Source organism: Hyla sarda, chromosome 7, assembly GCF_029499605.1.
Source record: "Hyla sarda isolate aHylSar1 chromosome 7, aHylSar1.hap1, whole genome shotgun sequence".
Classification (NCBI taxonomy): Eukaryota; Metazoa; Chordata; class Amphibia; order Anura; family Hylidae; genus Hyla; species Hyla sarda.
In genome coordinates this window covers 80,282,555-80,306,011 of record NC_079195.1, presented here as the reverse complement: position 1 = coordinate 80,306,011, position 23,457 = coordinate 80,282,555, and the positions used below count along the sequence as shown (strand labels likewise).

At 42.4% G+C, this 23,457-nt stretch overlaps 1 protein-coding gene across 5 annotated transcripts in view; it reads left to right on the top strand.

The window, feature by feature from the left end:
* LOC130281717 (uncharacterized) overlaps positions 1-12,791 on the top strand; it is a 41,080-nt gene extending 28,289 nt beyond the window's left edge. For all 5 annotated transcript variants that reach the window (XM_056529241.1, XM_056529242.1, XM_056529238.1 and 2 more), the window contains exons 4-7: positions 3,059-3,283; positions 5,973-6,200; positions 9,089-9,325; positions 12,061-12,791. In XM_056529241.1, the coding sequence (XP_056385216.1) occupies positions 3,059-3,283; positions 5,973-6,200; positions 9,089-9,325; positions 12,061-12,317 (947 nt within the window). In that variant the 3' untranslated portion in view covers positions 12,318-12,791. The remainder of the gene's footprint in view (positions 1-3,058; positions 3,284-5,972; positions 6,201-9,088; positions 9,326-12,060) is intronic.
* The last annotated feature ends 10,666 nt before the right edge of the window (positions 12,792-23,457 follow it).

Sequence of the window (23,457 nt, the reverse complement as noted above, 5' to 3'; positions counted from 1 at the left end):
TGTGACCCTATACTGTTGCCTTGAAATGCAACAGGGTCCAAAGTGAGAGCGCCATGAGCATTTGAGGCCTGAATTAGGGACATAGGGGTATTTTATGCCAGTGATTCCCAAACAGGGTGCCTCCAGCTGTTGTAAAACTCCCAGCATGCTTGGACAGTCAATTGCTGTCCAGAAATGCTGGGAGTTTTTGTTTTGCAACAGCTGGAGGCTCCATCTTAGAAACACTGCCGTACAATAACTTTTTCATTTTTACTGGCGAAGGGGGGGGGGGGGGGGGGGGTGGCAGTGTACGTGTGTATATGTAGTGTTTTACTCTTTATTTTATGTTAGAGTAGTGTAGTGTTTTTAGGTTAAATTCACACTGGAGGCAGATTACACTGAGTCTCCTGCTAGGAGTTTGAGCTGCGGCGGAAAATTTACCGCAGCTCAAACTTGAAGCGGGGAACTCACTGTAATCTGCCGCCAGTGTGAATGTAGCCTGAACATTCACATGGGAGGGGGGTCAAAACTACAACTCCCAGCATGCACTGACAGACCATGTATGCTGGGAGTTGTAGTTTTGCAATAGCTGGAGGCACACTGGTTGGAAAACCTTGAATTAGGTTCTATGACCTAACTCAGTATTTTCCTACCAGTGTGCCTCCAGCTGTTGCAAAACTACAATTCCCAGCATGTACTGTTTGCGGAAGGGCATGCTGGGAGATGTAGTTATGCAACGGTTGGAGGCACGCAAGTACTACTCCCAGCATGCCAAGACAGCCTTATGCTGTTCTTAAATGCTGGGAGTTGTAGTTTTGCAAGATTTAGAGGGGTTCAGGTTGTAAATCACTGTCCAGTGGTCTCTAAACTGTGGCCCTCCAGATGTTGCAAAGCTACAACTCGCAGCATGCCCAGACAGCAAACTGCTGTCTGGGCATGCTGAGAGTTGTAGTTTTGCAACATCTGGAGGGCTACAGTTTGAGACCACTGCATAGTGATCTACAACCTGAACCCCTCTAAATATTGCAAAACTACAAGTCCCAGCATGCCCAGACAGCAAACAGCTGTCTGGGCATGCTGGGAGTTGTAGTTTTGCAACATCTGGAGGGCCACAGTTTAGAGACCACTGTAAACTGTGGCCCTCCGGATGTTGCTAGGCAACAACTCACCTGGCAGGACCAGGATGAATTGCTGCCGCCGCCGCCGCACGTTTTGCCCGGACACCGATAGGTGGGCAAAGCGGGGGAACCGAACTTAAACCCCCTCCCCCGGTCTGCTATCGGTCGGTCGCTCAGCCGACCAATAGCAGGGATAGGAGGGGTGGCACCCCTGCCACCAAATTCCTATCCCTTCAGGGGGATCGGGGGTGTCCAAGACCCGTATGACCCGGAATCGCGCAGATCGCAGGTCTGAATTGACCTGCGATTTGCACCCATCGCGGTCATGGGGGGGGGTCTCAGGACCCCCCTCGACGATGTGCCGGGATGCCTGCTGTTAGATAACAGCAGTCATCCCGGCCCGATCACCGCTACCGGTGACGCAGCACTCCCTGGAACCCTGCGTCGTACAACTTGTCTCACTAAAAATAAGCCTTCTCACAATGGAATCAGACTAAAAAATTAAGTTATGGCTGTCACAAAAAACAGAATAAAGATAACATGATTTTTAACGCACAGTTTTTCCACAAAAAAGCTGCCTGTAGCATCAAACACTACTAATATAAAGTTCAAAAAGATGTCACAAAAAAAAAAAAGCAATCTCAGAATCACTTCACTCACAAAAAGCATTTCAAAGTTATTACCACTTAAAGAGACACAGGTCAGATTTGAAAAATGTCACCCAGTTATTAAGGTAAAAATGAAGCGTCACTGACGTGAAACAGTCTGTCATGCCTTTGCTGCACTCCTGCTTGCTGCTTTGGCCACTTTCTTTTCCTTCCGGAGGGCGAGGGTAGGGATGAGTTTGATGTTGTGGTTAGGGGGTGTGGCTGGGCTATGTGCTTTTGGAGATCTAGCACCGCCCCTGCCTAAAGGAATGGACTAACCCCTTTAAAAATGCACATTTTATCGAATCCTCGAAATGTCCAACAAGTCTTTGTTCTGCATAAGAGAGGGGTTATCCAGAAGGACAAAAACAGAGCTAATTTCTTCGAAAAACAGCACCACACCTGACCATAGGTTGTGATGTGATAATACAACTTGGCTCCATTTACTTCAATGGAACCGTGCTGCTATACTATACGCAACCTGAGGACAGGTGTGGTACTGTTTCTGGAAGAGAGGAGTTATGTTTTTTCTAATCCTGGATAACCTTTTTAAGAAGGTAGGACATGATATTGTGTTAGGTTCACAATTTATCTATGATAAAAGAAGACATCATCTTCTTTACCTGTGTAACAGCCACAAATCCTGCAGCAAAAGTTTACTTAAAGGGGTACTCCGCTGCTCAGCATTTGGAACAAACTGTTCTGAATGCTAGAGCCAGCGTCGGGAGCTACTGACGTCATAGCCCTGCCCCCTCATGATGTCACGGAGGTACATCATGAGGGGGTGGGGCTATGATGTCATTAGCTCCCGGCATCGGCTCCAGCGTTCAGAACGGTTTGTTCCAAACGCTGAGCAGTGGAGTGCCCCTTTAAAGCATACCTAAAAGAGTACTCTTGGAGACAACCTTTTCGTTTTACCTACCCAGAAGGCCTTCATAAAAAATAAAAAATAATTAAACTGGACTTACTTCCCGCTGCTCCCCCAATGCCTCTTGTTGTCAACTCATCACACTATGGCTCAGCTAATTTCTGGCGATGTCCCACCTCGTCCAGTGATTGGAACTGTGGCGTATTGCCCCGGCTTCTTCCTGGTGCCTGGGCTCAATACGTCACACTGCGACTTATCCTATCGTTGGCCGAGGTGGAACATAGTTGCAGCCAGTGATTAGTTCATTTGTTAGTTTTTTAATGCTTCTGGGCAGGTAAAAAAAATAGTTTAATCTCGGAGTACTCCTTTAATAGTACAATGTTACGATATGCTGCTTGAATGTTATATTATTGTAATTGAAAAACATGCTCAATTTAATATTCCAGACACCTCAACTACTGACACAGAAGAAGAACCAGCAGCACCGCCAGATGGAGTAATGTTTAGAGATGGCTATATATTTAATGAAGATGACATCTTTGCTAGAAAAGCTGATTCACTAATAAAATACAGTGCAGAAGTCATGAAAGCATGCAACACCAGTGAGTGCCGCAACTACACATACTGTTTCAGAGTGGACCACGACCAGATATGCCTTAATATAGGGCTCTGTAAGTATCAATGCCTTTTGTCAGGCAAAGGGCCATTCTCTTCATATTCTTATTATTGAATCCCAACTTCTGAGTAGAGACATCAGGCAGTCTCTGAAAAGCGTATGAGAGTATGAAGCAGCAACATTTTTACCTAAATTTTCCCATAACTCTATAGGACATATATAATGCAAACATCATTACAGCTCAGCTTTCATATCTTAACAAGCTCTGGTAAAATGAAAGCTGATCTGTGGTTGCTTTGGGCAAAACCAGACCGTTTTGGTTTTGGGCAGATTGATAAATCTGGGCCAATTGTTTGCAGTGCTGTGTCAGACACGCCCTCTCCCATAGACTTGCATAGCGGCGGGTGACGTCACATGGGGGCGGAATCGTGATGTCACTATACTCTGGCCCCGTGGTCACCACCAGGCTGTTTGTGAGCTAGCACCGCGGGTACCCAGTGGCAGGACCCCTACAGTAAGACATCTTTTCCCCTATCCTTTGGATAGGGGATAAGATGTCTCAGGGCCGGAGTACCCCTTTAACATGGAATTTGAACACATACACACCCCGATTTATCAAAATTGGTGAGAGAAAATCCAAAGAGATTTTGCCCATAACAACCAATCACAGCTCAGATTTCCTATCCTAATGAGCTCTGGTAAAGTGAGAGCTGAACTGTGATTGGTTGCCACAGGCAAAATCTCTCCAGTTTTTCTCTCACAAATTTTGATAGATCGGGGCCATTAACTTCACCACTGGAAGTGCAATTACACAGGTGTAAAGACATTGAGGGGCATTTATCAATGTAGCCAGGCAGGGGCCGTGTTTCTAAAAATGACAAGCCACAGCATTGTTTCACAGTGTTTTACTTAACATGAAATTGTCATAAAAAAATAACATTTTTGCTATTGGAAAAGTCACCTCTACCATTAACAGTTTTGTCCACAGATGTTGAAGACAAATGGTTTAAAGTGTACCTGTTGTCAACAAAAACTTTTTACGTAATGTAGATAATACAATTATATGTATATTTGTGATATACATTGGTTAAAAAATGTGTATATTTATGGATGAAAAAGTGCTGTCCCTGCAGCTATTGCCTGTGAGGAGTCCAAATACAGGAAGTGAGGACAGGACAAGCAGGGCTCTGTGCAGGCTCCTGGCTTGTCAATCATCCTCATGTGTGAGCCCATAGCATGTCTCACAGAGCCTCACTGCACAGAGCCCTGCTTGACCTCACTGCACAGAGCCCTGCTTGACCTCACTGCACAGAGCCCTGCTTGACCTCACTGCACAGAGCCCTGCTTGTCCTCAGTGTACAGAGCCCTGCTTGTCCTCACTGCACAGAGCCCTGCTTGTCCACCCTCACTTCCTGTATTTGGACTCCTCATAGAGAGACACAGGCAATAGCTGCAGGGACAAAAATATACATATTTTTTAACCAATGTATATTACAAATATACATATAATGGTATTATCTACGTTATAGAAAATGTTTTTGTTGATGACAGGTACACTTTAAGCTTTTAGAAACAGAATGTTGAATAACATGATTACTTTAAAAAAACGACAAAAAAAAAACTTTTTCCACCACTCCTTGAGATCAGCAATGCAATACAGCAACACACAGCACTTAAAGAGGTTATCCACCATAGGGTGACTTTAGTACTTACCAGCCAGACAGCAATGGACATTCTTAGTAAGGACCCATGCTTGTCTTTGGGTTAAATGGCGGTGTTGTAAGTCCATTATAACACTGCTGCTTTCTTTTGACAAATGGCTATTTCCTGTGTGAGTTCCTTCCCTCCAACTACAAGTCCCAGGATCCCTTGTTTGTGAGTTCACTTTTCTCTCTCCCACACATCAGTCACCCCACCCTTTGCAGCATAGCTGAGCTATGCATGCTGTTCATGAAACTGCATGCTGTTCCCTGCAGCCCTTTGGAGAATGATTCCCTCCCCCCCACGCAGCGATTGCTCCACCGATTGAAGCAGTTAGGCTCCCTTTCAACACCTGACTAGTGATGTAATGTCTTGGCCCACACTGAAACCTGGGAAAACCAGAGACAACAATCATTTTGTATGCTGCTAAAAATAAACATTGGGGCAAAGATTACATAAGAATTGTGAGACCAGCCATCAAACACAGGTACCGACACTATTATGCACCACAATAATTTTACAGCCTCTGTAGCAGAGTGAAATAAAAAAAAAAATCCAGGAATACACCTTTAATACAGCCACTTGTCAATTCAGATTAAACTGGCTGTGCTGAGGTAATTTCCCCTAGCTGTGTATTGCTCAGACAAATTTATCATATGCAGTGAGCCATTTCATAAATTTGGAGCATGTAATGATAAATTTCCTCCTATTTCCAGTGCAGTAGAAAAAGGATTACCTTTTCTGCTCCCCAGCACTCCACTTCTGCCCTGTGCTTATCTCAAAAGTATACCGTACCTTACGACAATCCAGTCCTCATGGTCCACCAACATTCCGAGTGTTTTTTTAATTACTTCATTGAAAGAGAACAGGGGAAATTTTAAGTCCTGGACTGGTAGCGGGCCTTGAGGTCGGGTTTGGAATCCCGGTCTTACGAGATCAGAGGGAGTGGTTTTTCCCTGGCTACAGCGATGTATTAAACACTAAGCTTTTTTTTTTATTATTTGTTTTAATGTAACTGTATCGTACAAAATGTCTTATTTCAGTTAACTCAACATACTTTGAAGAATTGGAAAAGCCTGAAGCTTTGAAACTGCATGCGCCTGTTACGAATGGATATATATTTGATAGAGATGAAACCTTCTTTAAAAAAGCGGATTCACTGTTACGGTATAGTCTTGATGTTATGGAGGAATGCACCACCAAAGAATGCCGTTCCTACACCTATTGTACCAATGTGGGTGATGACATTGTCTGTTTGACTATAAGGCTCAGTAAGTATATTCTTTATCAGGGGTGAACTGTTATCCTGTCCATTCTGACTGTGTGGCTGATCCTAACCTCCCAGACAGAAAATCATCTTCATTTTACATAATCTACTTAAAGAAAAGGAAGATTATAGTTTGAGCATTGAAAAACTAGATTCAAATAACTAAATTTCTCTTTTTTTGTTCTTGTTTGATGACAACCAGAGCTTGAGGCATAGCAGCTCGAATTTAAACGTGTTCTCCATGCTTTTTTTTAATTGGTGGCCTTTTCTTGGGATAAGCCAGCAATATCTGACCTTTGAAGATCCGATTCCTGCCACCCCTGCTGATCAGCTGATTGAAGTGTCGCTGCATTTGTGTGAGCACTGTGGCCTCTTCACTTCCTACCAAACACTGGTTAGCGGCTGTACCTGGCATTGCAGCCAATACCCTCACATAGAGATCACAGCAGCATCCTCCCACATAGAGCACTCCCCCACATGGAGTTCACAGCAGTACCCCCCCTCCCACATAGAAATCACAGCAGCAGATCCCACATAGAGTGAGTTTACAGTAGCACCCCCCCAACATAGGGTCCACAGCAGACCCCCCTACATAGAACTCCCTAACATGTACCATGTTTCCCCGAAAATACACCCTACCCCGAAAATAGGCCCTAGCTGGATTATCGGGTGGGCTGCAATATAAACCCTACCCCGAAAATAAGACCTAGACCAGTGGTCTCCAACCTGCGGACCTCCAGATGTTGCAAATGTTTGCAACATCTGGAGGTCCGTAGGTTGAAGACCACTGACCTAGACAATGCCCGGGCTGCAAATATTAAAAAACTAACTTTAACTTACCTTCGTCCTCCGTTCCCCCGTTGCTAAGGAACTGGCCTCACTGTCCTCCACTGTTCTCGCTGCGGTCCTGGGGATGGGAACGTCACAGAGCCTTCAGCCTATCACCAGCCGCAGCGATGTCCCGCCTCTCCCGATGATAGGCTGAGCACACTGTGATGTAAGAAGCCGTCCGGCTTCTTAAATGACAGTCGTCTCAGCCTATCACCCGCCGGCTTCTTACATCACAGTGGGCTCAGCCTATCATCGGCAGAGGCGGGACATCGCTGCGGCCGGTGATAGGCTCAAGGCTCTGTGACGTCCCAACACCAGGAAGCAGCAAGAACAGCGGAGGGACCATGAGGCCGGTGCCTTAGCAACGGGGGAACAAAAATTGTGTTAAAAAAATATATAAAAAAATATTTAAAAATATAATTTTTACATTTAAAAAGAATCTCTCCCCTCATAAAAATACACATATTTGCTATCACCACATGTGTAATTGTCTGAACTATTAAATTATTATGTTTCTGATCCTGCATGGTAAACAGTGTAGAAGCCCAAAAATTCCAAATGCCAAAATTGCTGATTTTTGTAGAACTTAATAGAAAGTGATCAAAAATCCAGAACTACACAAAAGTGGTACCGTATAAAACTACAGCTCATGGCGCAAAAAATAAACCCTAACACAGTTCCATAGGTAGAACAAATAAGAAAGTTATAGGGGTGAAAACACGGTAATGAACAGTTTATTTTTTATTTTTCAAGTTTTCAATTTTTTTTTTACCATAAGGGTGCATTCCCACAGGGTGTATACGCAGCGTATTTGATGCTGCGCAAATTTTACGGCAGCAGCGGGAAATACGCTGCGTATCCCTTGCTCACTATACACACAGGGCTTTCCGGCGGCAGCCCTATGTGTGTAGTGAGTTTTGGAGACGGGGCTATGTGCCGGCGTGTCTGTGACACACGCTGCCGGCCCTGCGGTCGAGCGTAATCAGACCCGGAGCAAACATGCTCTGATTACAAACGGGGTGCCGCGTGCATAATCACAGGCATCCCCAGCTGCGGGACTCCCGTGATCAGGCATCTTATCCCCTATCCTTTGGATAGGGGATAAGATGTGTAAGCACCAGAGTACCCCTTTAAATGAGCACAAAAGACAGGCACAGCAGAGGCTCCATTATTCCTTTCCAAGAACAAAATGCCCAATTTTCATGGTGCATAAACAAAAGTACACATCAGTGCTCAATGTGAACTGACCAACTTCATGCCAGTTCAGTGCATGACCACATGGTGCAGTGCACAATTTATTCTTTATTTGCAATTACATTGACATTCAGTTTGGGATAAGGAAAGATTCTTATGGGCTTAAGTTGATATGTGTTAAATACTTTACCCTAGTCACCTAGCGTATTCCTCTGGATCAACTCAGTAGGGACTCATTAGGGTTAGGCGTTCACACGGCCGTCTGTCCCCGTTTTTTTTTATCCCCATTTTGTTTCCTTTTTTTGCAGGCTGTAAATGGATTCAAAACGGTTTTAAAAAAAAAATCCCATTCATGTCAATGGGATTCTTTTACAATCCGTTTGCACCCATCTGCACTCAATTCCGTTTTTTTTTTAAGGCAGAAAAAAACGGCACATGCAGTATTTTTTCTTCCGGCCAAAAAACGGAAGAAAAAAAACGGGTACAGTAAATTTATCATTGAAGTCTATGGAAAAAGGATGAGCTTTTAATGTCATCCTTTTTACTTTTGAGCATTTTTTTTTTGGTTTATTAACTGAACAAAAACGGATACAAATGGATAACATCCATTTGCATCTGTTATTATCCGTTTTTTTTAAGTCCGTTGTTAATTTTGACGGGAGAAGAATGGTACAGGTCTAGATGGCCATGTGAGCGCAGCCTTATAGGTTGAACTTGATGGACTTGATGGTCTTTTTTCAACCTTATGAACTTTGGCAAATGGAACATATGCCTTATTTCTTCATATATCTAATGATCATAGTACTGTGTTATTTGTTTACTAGCCAATAACCCTTTAACTGCCAAAAGATAAAACCTTTATTTCAGGCAAAAATTCTGACCTTTTACAAGAATTGGAGGAGGAAGATCCCCACGAAGCTGAAAATTCTGTCGCTTTAGATGTAGGGTATATATTTGATGATGATGAAACCTTTGCTGAAAAATCTGAAGATTTGTTGCACTACAGTGCCAGCGTAATGAGCACGTGTACCACAAGCAGCTGCCGCCACTATACATTTTGTACTAGAGTGGGCTCCGACATTCTTTGCTTGAATATATGGCTTAGTAAGTATTAACTTTTCCTAAAACTTATACAAAGGGCATTGTTTGCATATTATAAATCTTAAGAAATAAGTCCTGTATTCATATATATCCAAATGCCTCATATATTGTAACAAACAAATATTTGGATGTACACATTGGTAGTAGTTCCAGGTGTATTAAGAAAGAAGAGGGGACAGGGGCATAGAAAGCATGTGACAGCTTGCTTTCTATGCCCTTTCTTTTTCAGGGGATTGTGGACCCCTTCCTATATAAGATTGGTCACACTGCACTCAATAGTCTGTGAGTGTAACCTATAGCGTTTGATCCATAGTGTGCAGTGCCCTCACCTGTTGCTCTACATATTGTTTCCAGGTGTATATCTCTAATGGAAAGTACTGATTTATGTTACTGTATAGATGTGCATATGTTGCCAATTGGACCAAGCGTATACCTTGCTCTATAGGTTTTTTTTAATGTCTCTATAGAGATGCATTGTCAAACTTGCTATTTTATACAATGAGAAAACATAATCTATACATAACTGCATGGTATATATATCAAAAGGACACCCTTTAACATATGTTGGATTATTGTGTCCTATGGATATGTTTAACATATAAAAAAAACAGCGCACAGCTTGAAGCTGTGGATGCAATATGCTAAATCTGTACCAGACCCCCTCCCCCCCCGACCAATGTATAGCACTGGTGACTTCTTATACAGCAGAGAGGCCTTTAGGGTTCCTCAGGCACCAGGGTCTGTCAACATCTCATCAACCTAAACATCTCCGGCCCCACAACCCCTCCTGACACCCCCAGGATGATGCCCTACCCCCCTCTAAAAAAAAGTAATGTCACACAGTTAAACAGTAATAAACATACAGTTCAATTGAGTGACTCACAATTGACGTCTTCACTGATCGGAGTCACCCTCTTCTCCACCATGACAACTTCTTCCAGCCAAATCTCTTCTCTTCAGCATCTGCAGTTCAAGCATGTTAGTTTTTTTTGTGCTCTATGTGCAATAGGCAATGGAGGACCCATGCTTTGGCGGCCTACGGCCCTAACCCCCCCCCCCAAGTGTGCACCACCGGCAGGGGCCAGGTTTGCCAAAGCGTAGGTATGCCATTGGACTTATGTTATTACTGTGGTGCTTGTGGTGGGATTGGGCCTGGCCTTGAACGGCTTAACTTCCCTGTTTGTGACTACCTGGTCATAGCAGCTAGAGTACCTGCAGCTACCACTAGAGGAAGCTCACAGCATGCAAAATGTTGATGCCATATCAAACATAACTATATAGGGCATTGCACACACTCTGGCTAGTACATACAATTTCATAGTGATATGAGGCTAGTAAACAGTATTTATGTGTTCAATTGTTCTTAACTATGTCTAATAATAACATAAAGCCTATTCTGCATGTACTATGTATGAGGCTGGTGAATTGTATATGTGGATCCCCACCTGAACATTAATGTAAAACGCAAACAATGCTTAAAAAAAATGGAGGACTGGTAAGGCTGTCATTAATAAAAGCTACTTACCCTGGGTGGTTGTGTAACATCATACACAACAATGAGAATTGTATGTCAAGTAGTAGCAGGATCCCATCTGTAGCCAGCTTACAGATAGTGGAATAAATAGTGCAGACTTTCAGACAGGTAGCAGGATCAGTGCGGCGCTGACAGGATCAGAGCAGACACGGCAAGAACAGTAAAAGAGGATTTATCCACTAAGATGCAAAGTGTTTTGCTGCACATGCACAGAGAAACATGTTGCTTCTTGGTGAATAAATCCTCTTTTACTGTTCTTGCGGTGTCTGCTCTGATCCCGTCAGTGCTGCGCTGATCCTGCTACATATTTGGGTCTGGCCTTACTGTTCAGTTATCCAAGCTATGTCTTATAAGTTGTGCACCTTTACTATCATGACCAGGACAAGTGTGAGGAGCTGCTCATACATAAAGAATATTGTAAAACCTTTCATTAGACAATTAAAAAAAAATGTTTTTGCTAAAGCTGAAATATCCTTTTAATTGAACTGTATCATTGTAAATGAGTAGTGTTTGAATTTTAATCTTTTTAATCTTTTTCAGGGTGTATTCACATGTACAGTATCCTGCGCATATTTGTTCAGTCATTTAGTTTACATTGAATTTTGCAGCAAAAAATCTGCCACTTTAAATCCTGCACATAAAATATGCGCTGGATATTGTATGTGTGAAAAGACACTTAAAGGGATTTTACAGGAACTAGGCTATGTCTTCTAAAACAGCACCACATCTGTCCACTGGCTGTGTGCGGTATTACAGTTTAGCTCTGTTTATTTCAATGTCACAGAGCTTCACACCAAACACAACCAATGCTGTTCTGAAGGCGCCCAGTCCTTCTCCTACTGCTTTTTCAGATTTTTTGTATTGTTTACACAGGGACGGCCTACTTAGCCTAGCTGACACCTTTTCTTTAACAGAGTGTATTGGGTTCTGCCAAAGTGTTTATCATTTTGATAGGAACAATAATGCTGCGTGCAAGATTTCCTACCAGAAATAAGAAAACACAGAACATGGATTCTGATTCAGATGTAAACATAGTAAGAAATACTCTCCTAAACGCATTGCTTCTTGTGATAGAAAACTCCATAATATGTGCGCCATGCCGTAGCTCACAGACTGACCCACACTAAGACATCAACTGACTTTTTCCTTACTGTATATTATTTTTCTGTAGATGTTTTAAAATGTATTCTTTTTTATTTTGTAGCAAGTATAGATGACCTCCAACCTGAGGAAGAACTTGATACTTTTGATGATGATGATAATGATGATGAACCAAATAATGATCAAGAACTAGATGATGAGGACATTCTTGATAGTGAGCAAAAAGACAACAATGAACTAACAGAAGAAAAATACACTGAAGAGGAGTCAGAGAAAGAATCAAAAGAAAGTGAAGAAGAAGAGGAGAAGCAAAGCGATGATTCGGCAGAAGAGAAAGTAGAAGATACTCCGCTTGCTTGAAATAAATGTGTTGTGTCCTAGTTGATAGTTGCTTTCTACTGGACCATGTATCATTATTTACTAAACACTTTATTGCGGTGTCTTATTCCACCAGAGGTTCTTATGTAGTTTAAACTCCACAAACACAGTAGCAAGCGATAGAGGTAGATTGGCCAAATGGAAATGTTTCACACATTGCCACAAACATTTAGGAATTTCAAGTGAGGTTTCCTACTGTAGTCTATTGTCTGCTTAGTTATTTGTTGTAGTTGAGGTGAAGAACATACTAACTAGTCTAACAATTTCAAAAAGTGTTTTAAATTTTAGGACATGGATTGAGTTCTAGCATAAAAAAGACATGACGTGTCTACCCAACAATATATTCAAAGCAATGTGTGGCCTAGCTACACAATAGCAAACAAAGATTGGCAAGTAAAGACAAAAATAGGATGTCAATATGAAAACAGCAATACACAGAATAACTAATAAAAATGCTTAGATGACTTTGTGTTATGAATTAATGTGAACAATGTGTGGTGTGTATGCTGCTCAGCCCAGTGGAAGGGCAATGGTGGTAGAGGATCTGGTGGTATGTAAAAGTGGATGATAATCAACTGCGGTTGTCACAGTCTGATCATGGTACAATTTACAGTGGGATTCATTGTGGTCACAGTGGCTGGACTGCTTTCACCAGACCTCCCACACTCCTTGGACAGTGAAGAAGGGGTTGCACTTGTACTTCCCCAGTGATTCATTTCTGAGAGATACACAGTCCCCAGAATATCATGAGAAAGGGATTGCCAGCTAGTTAACTTCTCCATCCTACAAATATGGTTTAGTTTCTCTATCCATAGGGTTTTGGTGGGTGGGATTGCCTACCGCCATAATAGAGGGATGAATATCTTAGACACAGCTAACATATGGGTGGGCAAAGATGCTCCCATGGCTTTTCCCACTATGTTAAACGGCAGGAGAACCATTTCAAGATATGCCATATCCAACCATTTTGGAAGGATGTAGAAGACACTATAAACTTGGTTTGTGGGAGCTCCCACTGTCTCTCCGTGGATCTCATTGCTACAGCTCTTCCAACCCTATCACTGAAACCCAGGGGCAAATCAAGACCCCATCGCATAGACCCTGGTCTACCTATAGACACTCCCATAAGAGCCAACAATATTGTATTCAAAGAAGAATTGTATTCCATCTATAAAAATGTTGACTGGGTGTATCTCAAAAGAGAATCAGATCGTAAATAATATTGGATAGCGGATGACCTTATTTTAGTATCAATATTAGAATACAATGAACAAACATCAAGTGTCAGAATCAAGAACTGAGGTGGGAATGAAGTGTTGCATATTTTATAAATTGAGTTGAATCTCTGAGGTTCTCCTTCTATGCATTCCATATATTGTAATATACTGTAGGTGTGGTGATGTTTAATTTTATGTTTCCTATTTTTGTCCTTATTCAAAAGAGGCTTTATTGAAGGATATGGAGCACAGAAGGCAAAATGCAGGATGGGCAGGAAAAAATAAGTATAAACAAACATCAGGCATAAGTCGCAGGAGTATATACCACATAGCACAGTTAATTAATACGAGTTAAACAGACAGGGTGTGATACGTCCAAGAGCAAAGAAAGCCAAGTCCGTGCCCTCATGGGAGCAAAGACAAGGCAATGTTTTCCCTCTGCCATCCCAGAGCAAGGTAGCCCCAGGGTGCTATCCACCATTCAAAGCATCGGAGCTAACACAAGGCCTATTTAAGGGATCCCCATAAGCCAAACAGTATAAACAAACCAATCCAACAACCAAAAGGTAAAGAAAGACAAAGCAAAAAAAAAAAAGGAAAAACCCACAAGTAGAGTCATGGCCGTAAACGTTGGCACCCCTGAAATTTTTCTAGAAAATGAAGTTTTTCTTACAGAAAAGGCTTGCAGTGACACATGTTTTGCTATACCCATGTTTATTCCCTTTGTGTGTATTGGAACTAAACCAAAATAGGGAGGAAAAAAAGCAAATTGGACATAATGTCACACCAAACAACCAAATATTATTAACTTAATATTTGGTTGCACACCCTTTGGAAAAAATAACTGAAATCAGTCGCATCCTATAACCTTCAATAAGCTTCTTACACCTCTCAGCCGGAATGTTGGACCACTCTTCCTTTGCAAACTGCTCCAGGTCTCTCTTATTGGAAGGGCGCCTTTGGCCACTTCAGAACTATCCAGCGCTTTGTTGCCATACATTTCTGGGTGCTTTTTGACGTATGTTTGGGGTCATTGTCCTGCTGGAAGACCCAATATCTCAGATGCAAACCCTGCTTTCTGACACTGGGCTGAACAGTGTGACCCAAAATCTGTGTGTAATCCTCAAATTTCATGATGCCTTGCACACATTCAAGGCACCCAGTGAATGTAGTCTTGCTTTTTTTATGTCTCTGTGTCAGCAGTGGGGTCCTCCTGGGTCTCCTGCCAAAGTATTTCATTTCATTTAAATGTTGACGGATAGTTTGCACTGACACTGATGCTCCCTGAGCCTGCAGGACAGCTTGAATATCTTTGGAACTTGTTTGGGGCTGCTTATCCACCATCCAGACTATCCTGTGTTCAAACCTTTCATCAATTTTTCTCTCCTATCCACGCCCAGGGAGATTAGCTACAGTGCCATGGGTAGCAAACTTCTTGATAATGTTGCGCAATGTGGACAAAGACAAATCTAGATATCTGGAGATTGATTGTACCCTTGAGATTGTTGATATTTTTCCTCAATTTTGGTTCTCAAGTCCTTAAACAGTTCTCTTCTCCTCTTTCTGTTGTCCATGCTTAATGTGGCACACACAGACACACAATGCAAAGACTAAGTGAACTTCTCACCTTTTTGTCTGCTTTCAGGTGTGATTTTTATATTGCCCACATCTTTTACTTGCCCCAGGTGAGTTTAAAGGAGCATCACATGCTTGAAACAATCTTATTTTTCCACAATTTTGAAAGGGTGCCAATAATTTTGTCCAGACCATTTTTTGAGTTTGGTGTGACATTATGTCCAATTTGCTATTTTTTTCTCCCTTCTTTTGGTTTAGTTCCGATACACACAAAGGGAATAAACATGTGTATAGCAAAACATGTGTTACTGCAATCCTTTTCTGTGAGAAATACTTCATTTTGTAGAAAAATTTCAGGGGTGCCAACATTTATGGCCATGACTGTAGTAGGGAGGGGAGGGGGGATGGGTGAGGACCAGTGCAGACACACACCAAATGATGCTCCTCTCTTTATCGGCTGGACAAATAACAATCTTACCATTATTTTGTAATCATTTCATTGCCCGTGCTCTGCAGTTGTTAAGATTGTTGACTTTGCTGGGGAAGCTTTACCCCCTTTTAACAATATCCTACTGTGCTAGTGTCTGTGTAACCCCTTTACAGCCAAACATATGCCTGGATACAGATTCAGCAACGCTTCACAACGTTTATAACAATAAAACACTTATACTATATGAGCAGAAGCCCCCAACGGCTCTATACATAAGTTCCCATGTTAGTGTACAACCATACTTCTCCTGTAGAAAAACAGTATTTGACCACATTATACTTCCCAATAAATTTTTTTTTATTTTCTTACAAAAATAGATTTCAGATTAAAAATAATTTCATAGTTCACACAGAAAAGAATACACAAAGAGATGAGTACTGAGAGCAAAAACGATGTGCAAGAGGATCACATATACAGCTGTATGCCCCTATGCATTTACAAGGTATATATATAAGCAATTGGAGAGATTTATCAAAACCTGTGTAGAGAAAGAGGGGTACAGTTGGTTTATACCAATCAGATTGCTTCTTTCATGTTTCAGAGGCCTTTCTAAATTGAAAGAAGCAATCTGATTAGTTGCTATGGAACACTGCACCACACTTCCTCTGCACAGGTTTTGATAAATCTCCCCAAAAGTATACTCTGACAAATATATGATGAACCCCAATAGTCCAAAAAGCATTTGTCCTATAAGACATATTATAGGTTACATGTAAAAGGTCACACCTCAGTAAACCATCAATCTAGTTTTTAAAATGCATAATATTATATATTGCCTGTTTCCATTCACCCCTATTACCTCCACACATGAAGCTTTTTCAATGCAGTGGCACCTATCTCCTTTACCATCTATGCATAGTAAAGTTGACCAGCCTTCTGTGGCTGTGGCTCTCTTTAATCACTGTTGTTCTTTTTTTTATATAGAAGCTACGGTCTCCATTTCTCCACCCTCAATGGTGCACTAGATGCTGCCCGCTGAGCCAGATATATATATATTTTTAAATAAGATATGGTTGTAGGAAATAAGATTTTGTGGATCCATAGATGTTGCACTACTTTATCATCTTTATCTAGTAACAATATTATAGGAATCTTAATAGTTATGTAGCCCACAAAAAATGTGTTTGCCATTAAAATGTACCTGTTATTAGCGAAAACTTTTTCTATAATGTAGAAAATAACATTATTTGTAATATACATTGGTACATTTTTTTGTTATATTTATGTCCATGCAGCTTTGCCTGTGTATGTCTGTAAAGAGACCAAATACAGGAAGTGAGGGTGGACAAGCAGGGTTCTGTACACTGAGGACAAGCTCTGTACAATGAGGACAAGCAGGGCTCTGTACACTGAGGACAAGCAGGGCTCTGTACACTGAGGACAAGCAGGACTCTGTACACTGAGGACAAGCAGGGCTCTGCACACTGAGGACAAGGAGAGCTCTGTACAATGAGGACAAGCAGGGCTCTGTACACCGAGGACAAGGAGAGCTCTGTACACTGAGGACAAGCAGGGCTCTGTGCACTGAGGACAAGCAGGGTTCTGTACACTGAGAACAAGCAGGGCTCTGTACATCGAGGACAAGCAGGGCTCTGTACACTGAGGACAAGCAGGGCTCTGTACACTGAGGTCAAGCAGGGCTCTGTACACTGAGGTCAAGCAGGGCTCTGTACACTGAGGACAAGTAGGGCTCTGTACACTGTGGACAAGCAGGGCTCTGTACACTGAGGACATGCAGGGCTCTGTACACTGAGGACAAGGAGAGCTCTGTACACTTAGGACAAGCAGGGCTCTGTGCAGTGAAGACAAGCAGGGTTCTGTACACTGAGAACAAACAGGGCTCTGTACATTGAGGACAAGCAGGGCTCTGTACACTGAGGACAAGAAGGGCTCTGTACACTGAGGACAAGCAGGGCTCTGTACATTGAGGACAAACAGGGCTCTGTACACTGAGGACAAGCAGGGCTCTGTACACTGAGAACAAGCAGGGCTCTGTACACCGAGGACATGAAGGGCTCTGTACACCGAGGACAAGCAGGGCTCTGTACATCGAGGGCAAGCAGGGCTCTGTGCAGTGAGGACAAGCAGGGTTCTGTGCAGTGAGGACAAGCAGGGCTCTGTGCAGTGAGGACAAGCAGGGATCTGTACACTGAGGACAAGCAGGGCTCTGTACACTGAGGACAAGCAGGGCTCTGTACACTGAGGACAAGCAGGGCTCTTTACATTGAGGACAAGCAGGGTTCTGTACACTGAGGACAAGCAGGGCTCTGTGCACTGAGGACAAGCAGGGCTCTATACACTGAGGACAAGCAGGGCTCTGTACACTGAGGTCAAGCAGGGCTCTGTACAATGAGGACAAGCAGGGCTCTGTACACCGAGGACAAGCAGGGCTCTGTACACTGAGGACAAGGAGAGCTCTGTACAATGAGGACAAGCGGGGCTCTGTACAATGAGGACAAGCGGGGCTCTGTGCACTGAGGACAAGCGGGGCTATGTACACTGAGGACAAGCAGGTCTCTGTACACTGAGGACATGCAGGGTTCTGTACACTGAGGACAAGAAGAGCTCTGTATACTGAGAACAAGCAGTGCTATGTGCAGTGAGGACAAGCAGGGCTCTGTGCACTGAGGACAAGCAGGGCTCTGTACACTGAGGACAAGCAGGGCTCTGTACATTGAGGACAAACAGGGCTCTGTACACTGAGGACAAGCAGGGCTCTGTGCACTGAGGACAAGCAGGGCTCTGTACACCGAGGACAAGCAGGGCTCTGTACACCGAGGACAAGCAGGGCTCTGTACATCGAGGACAAGCAGGGCTCTGTGCAGTGAGGACAAGCAGGGTTCTGTGCAGTGAGGACAAGCAGGGCTCTGTGCAGTGAGGACAAGCAGGGATCTGTACACTGAGGAAAAGCAGGTCTCTGTACACTGAGGACAAGCAGGGCTCTTTACATTGAGGACAAGCAGGGCTCTGTACACTGAGGACAAGCAGGGCTCTGTGCACTGAGGACAAGCAGGGCTCTGTACACTGAGGACAAGTAGGGCTCTGTGCACTGAGGACAAGCAGGGTTCTGTACACCGAGAACAAGCAGGGCTCTGTGCAGTGAGGACAAGCAGGGCTCTGTGCAGTGAGGACGAGCAGGGCTCTGTGCAGTGAGGACAAGCATGGATCTGTACATTGAGGACAAGCAGGGCTCTGTACACTGAGTAGAAGCAGGGCTCTATACACCGAGGACAAGCAGGGCTCTGTACACCGAGGACAAGCAGGGCTCTGTGCAGTGAGGCTCTATGACACGCTCCCGGCTCACACAGTAGGCGGATTGACAAGCCAAGAGTCCGGAGTAGGCCACACCACGTACTTTGGTCTGTATTTTCGTTGATTTGATGTTTTAAACATTGTTTTTGGTTGGTGCATTATGGACCTCTAGTACAAATATTGGCATAGGTATGTCAGTTATCAATTTAATATATATGAACATTTGCTCCTTACACTTTACATATTACTGGTTGAAATACACTGTCTTCTGTCATCTCTAGTCTATTACAACCTATTTATGGTAATATATAAAAATCTTGCGTGTGGCTGTTGCATTTGCACTGTAATATGGATTTAATTATACTCTGTGTTCCCCCACTGCTTGATTTTATTGTTTGTTTTACTGCTTGTATGAAAGTTATATGTTTTTTATGGGGGAGGGGGGGGGATGTGTCAATTCTTGTTGTTATCATTATTATTATATGTGCAATAAAAATAAAATAACATTTACTTGATACATTTTGTATATATTTTTGTGTGATATTTTTTTTGCAGATACAAGGCTGGGATTTTTGTAGGTTTATGTTGACAAGCCAGGAGCCTGTACAGAGCCCTGCTTGTCCTGCCCTCATTTCCTGTATTTTGTTTCCTCCCAGAGACACACAAAAAATAGATGCAGGGACAGCATTTTTTCACCCAAAAATCTACACATTTTTTAACCAATGTATATAACAAATGTACACATAATAGTATACTTTAATATGTCAAATTGGCCATAGACATGATACTTCTGTGTAGGTGTATGTTAAAGAGCTTGTCCCATTTATTTTCTGCTTTGCGAGAGTTATTGGTTTACTGACCGGAAACTTTTTTTGTGCCTGAACACAGGGGAGTGTGTGGTTTCTAGCATGAAGCTAATGTAGATGACTGTGGTTTGGGGCGGTAACAAAGGTGTCAGGGATCTTATTTGGGTACATATGGTTTTAAACAATATAATTACTGAAATCTGTTCTTCTTCCTTATCATAGTGCAGCAACAATTTTCTGTCATGTGAAAGAACCCTAGGGAATCTTGTATTACATAGAGTAACTATGACATGTTGTAGAAAGATGTCGGAAGTTTTCATTGGTGGGGGTCCGGTTTCTAAAACCCCAATTGATTGCTAAAGCGAATGGACGGAAGTGCTCAACTGGCCAATGTGCCCACTGATCTCGTAGTTGCCTAGCTCAAACAATGTAAGGATTCACAGAAAGTCTTTCAACTTTAACCCGATAACGACCATGGACGTCTGTACTCATCCAATGGCCGTTAACGGGGTATGACGCGGGCTCCCGACTTGAGCCCGCGTCATACCGGCTGGCATCCAGCTGATTCCTGTAGCTGGGGGCCGAAGTTAATAGCCGACATCTGGTGATCACCGTGGGCGGCTATTAACCCTTTAGATCGCCGCTGTCAAAGTTGACAGTGGCGTCTAAAGGTGCCTGCATTCAGTCCCTGGTGGCAGCGCGATCGCGGGGGGGGGGGGGGGGGAGGGCGATCCACTGTGGAGGTAGCCTGAGGGTAGCCTCTCCTTTCATGCTGGCTTCGGTGCTCAGAATGATAAAGCCTGGCAGATTCTATGTAATCCCATTGATCTGTATGAGGAATCAAATGATTCCCCCTAAAAGTCCCCTAAGGGAACTAAAAGTGTGAAAAAAAAACTTAAAAAAAAGTTTAAAAACACACACATTAACCTCTTCTTTATTAAAAGTTTAAATTACCCCCCTTTTCCCAAATTCCATATAAAAAATATATAGCCATAATAAAAATAAACCTATATGGTATCTCCGCGTGCGTAAATGTCCAAATTATAAAAATATATTGTAAATTAAACCGTACGGTCAATGGCGTACATGCAAAAAATTCCAAAGTCCAAAATAGCGTATTTTTGGTCACTTTTCATACCATAAAAAATAGGAATAAAAAGCGATCAAAAAGTCTGATCAAAACAAAAATGGTACCGATTAAAACTTCAGATCAGGGCGCAAAAAATGAGCAATCATACCACCCCGTACGTGGAAAAATAAAAAAGTTATTGGGGTCAGAAGAGGACAATTTTAAATGTATTAATTTTCGTGCATGTGGTTATGATTTTTTCCAAAAGTACGACAAAATCAAACCTATATAAGTAGGGTATCATTTTAATCGTATGGACCTAAACAATAAAGATAAAGTGTAATTTTTACCAAAAAATGGACGGCGTAGAAACGGAAGCCCCCAAAATTTACAAAATGGTGTTTTTTCTTCAAGTTTGTTGCACAATGATTTTTTTTTCCGTTTCATCGTAGTTTTTTTGGTAAAATGACTGATGTCATTGAAAAAGTAGAATTGGTAGCCCAAAAAAAAAAAAAAAGCCCTCATGGATTTTTAGGTACAAAATTGAAAGGGGTATGATTTTTAATAGGTAAGGAGGAAAAAACGAAAGTGCAAAAACAGAAAAACGCTTGGTCCTTAAGGCTATCTTCGATAGCTATAACTTTAGAGTTGTTGTATTGCGTTTGTTAGATAAAGAAAGATAGTACAGGCCTTGGTAAAGGAAATTGTAACATGTTAGTAAAAGTAATATCCCATACTGTAGCAGGTATAAATGAATACAATTAACAGCTCTGTTACTATGGTTAGCAACAAATGTAAGGGAGAGGCAGTAATAAAATGAAGCAAGATGTCAATGCTCAGGATTAGGTGTTCACTGATGTGAAGGCAAGTTAATTTGAAAAGGTCCTGTTAGGTTTTGTAACACCTTTAATCATTAGTTTCATATTTGTTTCATATAAGTCTTTTAATTCCTTCTCCTATTGTCTTATATTGTATGGTCTGGTAGATCTCTTGATCTCACAATAGGAATATCATTATTTTTTGTGACCTTGCATTGTGAGATTAAGAGAATATAGACAACCATCGGTTTGCCTTTGGCAGGCAAATCTTCTATACCCAATCAGAGTAAAGTGATCAGAAGAGGCAAACACGGCACTCAGCACCAAACAAGCTTATCCTGCGTTGGCACTTGCGGTGCTATGGCAACTATGGACCTCAGAACAGTGGCTGAGGTATGTGCAAATAGTGTGGTGTGCTTCACATATGGCAAGAGGTAATTATTGACAAATGAAAAAGGAACAAGACTGGAGCACTTACCCCAGCAGGTAGATCTTCATTTATTCAGTCCATGAAAAACATCATGAGATAAAAACACTCAGCACTCTGGTGCAAACAGTGCAAGGCAGGGAACAGCGGGAGTGTCTCATCAAGCACAGTAAAGGCATACCTGGTGACCAAATTGGTCACTGCTACAAAGCTGTCATGTACAATGAATCCCAAATAATAAGCGTGTGTAGGACTAGCAGAGTAGGACTGTAGTGTCCTAGCAGAGCCCTGTCTGAGGCAAAAATGCGCCTCATTCATGCAGCGGCCCCGGGGAAGGTAAATAGAATTTTTAAGAACTTGAAAGAAATGGACAATCGACATTTTTTTTTACCACTGTATGCTTCTTATATGGATGATATTGTATAAATTTACCCATAATGGACATTTCTAGCACATTTTGTGGGTGTTCCAAGGTGGATTGAGAGTGAGGCCTAAAACAAAAACAAAACGTGCTATATACTAGTGTTCAAATATTATTAACCATTATCTAGGGCTCATGTAGGTTTTTGGCTTATGTAATGTTCTCCACCCCGTCAAAATGCTGGAATTTAAAATGTGTGCCTAATAATTTTTGTGACAAATAGAAGACGAGGGTAAAATGTAGTCACTTCTTGAGACTAGGTCTGTGGCTAGACAGTCAAATGACCTAATTTCGCCACACAGCAGCTTTAGTAGTTAGTTCAGAAACTGCTAATAGAATTTAATATTTCGGTAGCATTATGAATTATGAATTCCAATTAAACATTATGAATTCCAATTAACCAGACACAGCTCCTTTCCATTACACAGTAAACTGAGAAATTAGGTTCCTGAGCAAGTGGGGACCCATGCTTTTTATTTACATAACTAGCTGAGTACCCGGCGTTGCCCGGTTTTTCCTTCCTAATCCTTTTTGGGGAGGAAAATCAACAAAGGAGGAAGCTTTTGACTTCATATCCCATCCTCATATATTGTTGTCATATCCCAACCCCATATCCCATCCTCATATCCCAACCTCACATCCCAACCTCATATCCCAACCACATATCCCATTCTAATATCTCAAGCTCCTGTCCCGACCTCTTATCCCGTCCTCATATTCTGTCCTCATATGTCAACCTCATATCTAGTACTCATATCCTGACCTCCTATCTCGACCTAATTTCCCATCCTCCAATCTTGACCTCATATCCTGTCCTCATATCCCAACCTCATATCCCGTCCTCATATCCCATCCTCATATCCCGTCCTCATAGCCTGACCTCGTATCCTGCCCTTATGTCCCATCCTCATAACCTGTCTTCAGGGGGGACTGATTTGTGATGAATATATTGTAAGCTGAAAATAGAAGGGGGTGTGGCTTTGTGGGACTGGGTGTGATTTGCAAGCCAGACCGATTCACAAGAAGGTAGAGAATAAAAGGGGTGGG